At 42.7% G+C, this 6425-nt stretch overlaps 1 protein-coding gene across 1 annotated transcript; it reads right to left on the reverse strand.

Moving 5' to 3' along the window:
• Positions 1 to 2331: 2331 nt before the first annotated feature.
• Positions 2332 to 6070, reverse strand: LOC147445620 (uncharacterized). Its single transcript, XM_086526078.1, has 3 exons — positions 2849 to 6070; positions 2654 to 2755; positions 2332 to 2552 (listed from the first exon to the last, which is right to left on the reverse strand). Exon 1 carries the CDS (start codon positions 3910 to 3912, stop codon positions 2908 to 2910), a length of 1005 nt encoding a protein of 334 aa, XP_086382204.1. The 5' UTR covers positions 3913 to 6070; the 3' UTR covers positions 2332 to 2552; positions 2654 to 2755; positions 2849 to 2907.
• Between the last annotated feature and the right edge of the window lie 355 nt (positions 6071 to 6425).

A 6425-nucleotide genomic window follows, 5' to 3' on the forward strand; every position in this document is an offset into this window, starting at 1 on the left:
AAGAGAGGAGGAACAGCCGCAGGTGTGTTTTTTGGGTTTTTGGAGCCTGTTTTGGCCGTAAACTGCTCATCCGAGGTCGGATTTGAGCACTTTGACATTGTAGACTGGGGTTTTGGGCCGTTCCGGACGCGATGGCGCTGTCCATTTTGCCAAATTCCTCACTCTTTTCCTGTTGTTTTTCTGTGTAAGTTTCTCCTATGAGCGAAGTTTCTGCTCCAGTTTGTGATTGTATCTGGTATCTTTTACCTATATTGTGTGAGCTGTTTGCCCCATTGGTGTTGGTCCAAGCTCATTTGTATCTAAAAATCAGAAATTCTCCTCTTTTGAGCTGAGTTTTTTGGGTGTGTGTGTGTGTGTGTGTGTGTGTGTGTGTGTCTGTGTGGAGTGGGCAAGTGGATAGTCTCTCTCCTCTCACTCCAGAGGTGTGTTCCCTGTCTCGGCCAGGTGTGTTGTGTAAGCCGAGTGATGCCCCATAGTGTGTGTGTGTACCTTCCCAAGAGTGTGTGTTGGGTCGTTATAGAGGCGCTGTGTGTGTTTTCATCCCGCTCACAACGTGTATAGTGATAACATGCGCAAATACAAATGTAATAATGGTCATTGCAATAGGCACATATGTATTTTTGTTCCTATTATTGCATATATTTTTGTTCAACCATTATCATGCTGTGTATGCAATATTTTCTCTTTGTATTTTCCAATGTTCATTTTAGGCAACGTATTCGGTTTTGGTCTTCTTTTATTATAGTGAATGCAATTTTCGTGCACAAACCAAGGGTTTTTCCTCTCTTTTTTTGAAAAAAAAACTTCAAAATGCCAAATACAAGAACAATACATCTAGGGGATCGAGAATTTTATTTATAAGTGTCAAAAAGATAATGTGCTTAAGAGCACGAGAAGATCTTGTGAGTACTTTCTTATAAAATCATAAAATATTATTGGAAAATAGTATTTATACTAGTTGGAACATTGAAGAAGATAGAGGAGAGATACTTATGTTTGGAGAGATGGATCATGCCAAGCCATCGTTTGTTGAATGACTCGTCAAAGGGGGCTCTAAACCCAAAGGAGGATAGGAAAATAGGAAAAATGTCAACGAATCCTATTTTGGGGAGGCTCCAAGCTACTTGTGTGTGTTATTTTGTGTCTCATTCTTCTCCCATACTCTTTGTCAGTGAGTTCTTATCCATATAGGTAGTCATTTTCACCTCTTTTAGAAATCTAGCCATCTTCAATTTCTCTTTTTCCATGCATCCTCATACAAGATCCATGTGGCTTCTTGCAAGCTGGAAGTGGATACTGTAAAATATGTGCCACTTGTTAAATATTGCAATATTTTATAAGTTGATAGTATAGACAAAAATGTGTTTAAATGTCTCAACCAACCTTTTGATATCCCTCTTTGGGAAAATCTTGGTGTGTAGGGGAGCAATTTTATGATTGTTTATGCTTTGATACTGTCTCTTTAGTTGCCAAGCTATCTCACTTCTTTCATGCTCTTTGGAAAAAAATCATAGTGCTTAGGAGACCTTTTCATGATTTTTCATGCTAAGGTATTATCTCTTTAGTTGCCAAGCTATCTCACTTTATGCTTGATTGTCTAGGAGACAATAAATACTATGATGTATCAGTATCAAAGAGTCACATGAAACATCATCAAATTTTGTGATTAATTAAATTAAAATGGTATAGCTTACCACTTAGTCATGTGCAAAGTATGAGGTTCAAGAATGGAAAGACATAGGTAGCTTGTATATTTTTTGCAATGGACTAATGAAGATGGAACCATCTCTCTCTTGTGTTTCTTACATAGATCCCAAGTAGCTCTCTCAGGTGTCCTGAGCCAATCCTACTGTTTAAATATAAGTATACTCTCAGGTGTCCTGAGAGTGGGATTGCCTATTTTAGAGTGTACTAGTCCAATTGCAAACACTACAAGAGGTTGTGTGCTCTTGTGACGCTGTTAGCGACGAAAATACACTGGGTTTTTATAACCCCTAGCGTCGCTAAAACCGTCGCTAATAGCGTCGCTACGAGAGCGTCGTTATATGCGTCGCTATATAGAGACGCTCATAGCGACGCTCTCACAGAAGTCTATAGCGACGCTCATAGCGACGCTCCAGAGCCATAAATAGCAACGGTTATAGCGACGCTCGAGAGAAATTTTTTTTGGTGACCATCAACCATATTGTACTTGATTCACTTTTTAAAAAAAGTGCAAGGGTAGATAATAGACCCAAAATAGTCACCCACAAGACGCATTGTTTGCAAAATTGACAAGCATAAAATTGACAATTGTACACATCATAGGCAAAATGAATTGATTGGCAAATGTAATAATGACAATTGTACAACATCATAGGCATAAAGAATTGATTGGCAAAATGAACTGCGGTGACAAATGTAATAATATACATGGTTCAAAAAGACGTATAAAATCCGTCTCATGATACATAAGCTATGAGAAACCCTAAACTAATGCTATCTAGCTGCGGCTAAACTGACGTCGTTTAGTCAGACGTCTCATCGCGTCCAAGCGGCATATCTGTCGGATTCTGCAAAAAAAGACAATAAGACAGCTTTCAATAAGTATAAACATATAACGACATTTATAAAACAATACAAAAAATAGAAAAGAGTAAACCCTAATACTAACCATGCCGCCGCGATAACTGAGAATGTCCATCAGGGCGTTTAAGCCCTTCCTGCCTGCGTACTCGCGCTCGTACGGTGTGGGATCACGTCCTGTCATCGACCACTGTTAAAACATACAAAGATGTCATTATGTTAGAATTAAAAAACTCATAAACCCTAAACTATCGAACATAAAGAGCAATGCGAAAACACTTACAAAATCGGCCTCAAATGATGCCCATCCACCGCTCCCCAAGTGGTGCGAGCTCCCTGCCTCTACTTGCGCTCTGGCTGCATCCTTTTGTTGCTTCCACTTGTCGGGATTCTCGCGCACTGCTTTCTTCGCATTCTTCCAATCTTCTTTGGCCGGCCACTCTGGCCTGTTCCACCCATGCTTGATTGCTTTTTGCACTTCGAACGCTTGTGTTTGCAGTATTTGCGCATTCGTATCTTCATCAGGTCTTCATCGAAGCACTGATCCCGTGTTGGAACGGGAAACTCGTCATGAAGTATGCTGATGACTCTGTTTTTTAAATCACTTGGTACTTCACTCCATTTGTTTAGTATGTAGTGTCTAAACAGTTGAGAGCAAAGACCACGCATGCGCGAGATCACCTTCTTGCCGTCATCATCCATGATGATGCCGCCGCTGAAGTCGACGGAGTTAGGCAAGCCCTCTGGCCGGTGACGCGTGAACCTGGGTGTCCTGACAGGGGTCTCTAGCGGCGTGTCGATGGGGGTACGGACGTCAGGTTTCTCCACCGGTGTCTGGGCCCCGAAGCGAGGAGTGTCGAGTGGGGTGGCTCTTGGCGGAGTAGGTAGAGATGTGTAGCTGCTAGGAACAGTCAGCCGCGCAAAACCTGGCGTAGATGGCGATGTTGTGGCTGGTGTGGGGGCGGGCAAAGAAGGGGAGGGTAAAGAGCCTCGTCGAACACGAGGCGGTGTGGAGGCATCGGTGGCGGAATCCCCACAACAACCACCACCGCCACCACTAGAGCGCCGGTGTCTAGACGAGTGTGAAGATCGTCTCATCGACGCCGAAGCTTTGGAGCGCGCCGAATGCTCAGAAAGAGAGGGAGATACGGATGGAGTAGGAACGCGCGATGATGCGCCAGAGCGATGACGCTCCACGTACCACTGTCTCTGCTGCGGTGACAAAGAAGAAAGAAACTCCTCATCATCCATACCTGCATTAAACACACGAATATTTAAACTTAATATTGAATGAATAGAGTAGACAATGACGCAAAGACCATTAAATACAATGACGTAATGACGCATATAAATACAATGACGCAATGAATTGAGTGATAGAAGAGGCAAGTCGAAAACTCATAATTTTCAATCAAAAGATGTGAGCACGAGTAGAAAAGAGCGTTATACACCATGGAAGGTACTTAGAGAGCCAGAGCTTTTACAACACGGAGCAAAATTGTTCAAATACAATATTTGTGGCTTTAAGAGATCTCTCTCTCATCCTCGCATAACTCAGCATAACTTCCTATATCTATATAGAGCTCTCCGTTTAAACACATATCCTCTGTTTCATTTTGTAGCTCCTTTGCATGCACCCCATATAGAGTAGTAGCATCTTGATGCTCGTCTGGCACCACCGCAGCGGCTTCTGATTGAGCATCTTCTCTGATCTCCTCCATTGATGCCGTTGTGATTGGCACATGGTAGCCTTCATACGTCCTTGCACTACGAGGGGCTACCTCTTTGACGTACCACTAGTTTGATGTAGACTTTCTAGGATGAAATATTACCTGCCAGAGCCACATAACTTACATGAGAGCTTTCAAGCACATAACTTGTAAAAGGGGGATGTTAACTAGCTACATACTTACTTGTCCACAATGCTCGGGTAGTACGAAAGTGTCTCTTAGGTCAGTCCATTTCTTAGTAGAATCCACCTCAAGAAAACCAGACTCTCCTCTACGCACAGTAGCGTTGCGACCCTCCATGATTATCTTGAACCATTTCACGTCGAACAAGTCGACAAAAAATCCTCTGTAATCGATCCTCAAAATCTCTTGTAGCGTGCCGAAGTAAGTGATTTCCGCCACCACGGGATCTGCATCAGAGGAACGTCGTCGACTAGACTGTTCAAATTTTGCCATGATTCCACAATCTTGAGTAAAACTCTTTTTGTCGATCCGTTCCACCCTAAAATGTCGACCTTTACACCAATAGTGGACGAAGATACACATCCATATTCTCCACTTTATATCGCCCTGGCACAATCAAGCTTAGCCATAGGTGCCCCTTCTTCGTAGTCAACCACGGGGGAATGTTGTAGTTGACGATGACAACGGTCCATACACTGTAAGATGTTGATCTTTGACCAAATGGATTTACGCCATCCATAGCCAAGCCTAAGCGCAAATTTCGAGCTTCCCTAGCAAAATCCGATCATGTTCCATCTATATGTTTTCAAGCTGCGCAATCTGCAGGAATTCGTAGCACACCATCCGAAGATTTATTCTCCTCATGCCATGATGCTAGGGCGGCCATGGACTTACATTCAAAGAAATGCTTGATGCGAGGAAGCAGAGAAAAATGTCGCAAAATCTTTTGTGGAATTTTTGTCCCGTGGAGATCTACTCGATATCTTTCGGAATCACATTTCGGACACTTCTCCATCTCTATGTATTCCCCTCTGAAAAGAATGCAGTCATTAAGACAAGCGTGGATAGAATTGTAATCCATCCCCAAGTTTCGCAAAATCTTTCTTGCTTCATCTCGGGAATCTGGCATCACATTGTCAGCTGGTAGTATGTGCTCTTTAAGCAATCTACACAACATAAAAATACGATACAGTCGTGTAAAAATCTATCAGATCATTATACATTTAGAGTTTTATTAAAGTAAACTAATTGTAATAGATCACCTGAAAAGCGTTGTGATGCTAGTGTCACTCCATCCAAACTTTGCCTCCATGTTGAGAAGAACCAGGAGTGCTTTCAATCTAGACATACGTGCTCCATTATACAATGGCGTATCGGCTTCACTTTTCATATCATCATAGATAAGCCTTTCTGAATCCATGATCGTCTCGATCATTTCATCAATCTCGGGCTCAAACATTGCCTCGTTGGGAATGTGCTCTGCATGATCATCCCCCGAGCTGTCAGAGGCTACATCTTGTGGCCTCACATATGCTGCTTGACCAAAGCGCCTGCGAACACGTCTATTGGGTTGCAAGATTGCTGCTTGTTGGCCAGCGTCAGAGTCCGACGAGTTATAATTGGCAACAACTCGATCTATAATAGATGGATCGAACTCGCCAAATTCGCGAACGTGCTGCAAAGAAACACGTCTTGTCCGTCGCACAGCATGCTTGCATTGATTACAAGGACATAAGACCCTCGTTGAGAGATAGGTGTTTCGGTTGGACGGTCCCACATCCTCGTCACTACTCATAATGAGGATAAAAATCTTATAACCTGGACAACAAATTTAATATTCTATTGGAATTCTTCGTCTTATCTCTCTCTCTCTCTCTCTCTCTCTCTCTCTCTCTCTCTCTCCCTCACATTCTCTAGTCATGTCCAATCCCCGCACACCTCGGTCTAGAGGTGCACGGAGATCAGAACCACCGGGTTATAATCTCGTCTTTATTGGTCAATACCTATATTTGTGGGTACAAGAAATCTACAGACCCACGTCTACATGATACTGCATGTAGTCGACAAAACCCCTTTGCCTCTTCTCTAGCTGTAGCACTTCATAGCATCTTAACATCTTTTCACAGTAGATCTTTTCACTGTTCGTCTAACTCTAAACCCTAAACC

Source organism: Adiantum capillus-veneris, chromosome 12 (genome assembly GCF_014529385.1).
Source record: "Adiantum capillus-veneris isolate H3 chromosome 12, ASM1452938v2, whole genome shotgun sequence".
NCBI classification, from domain to species: domain Eukaryota; kingdom Viridiplantae; phylum Streptophyta; class Polypodiopsida; order Polypodiales; family Pteridaceae; genus Adiantum; species Adiantum capillus-veneris.

Bases quoted from the DNA above. Each gene is read 5' to 3' on its own strand.
- LOC147445620 (XM_086526078.1), bottom strand. From the start codon at position 3,912: ATGCGTCATTACGTCATTGTATTTAATGGTCTTTGCGTCATTGTCTAC.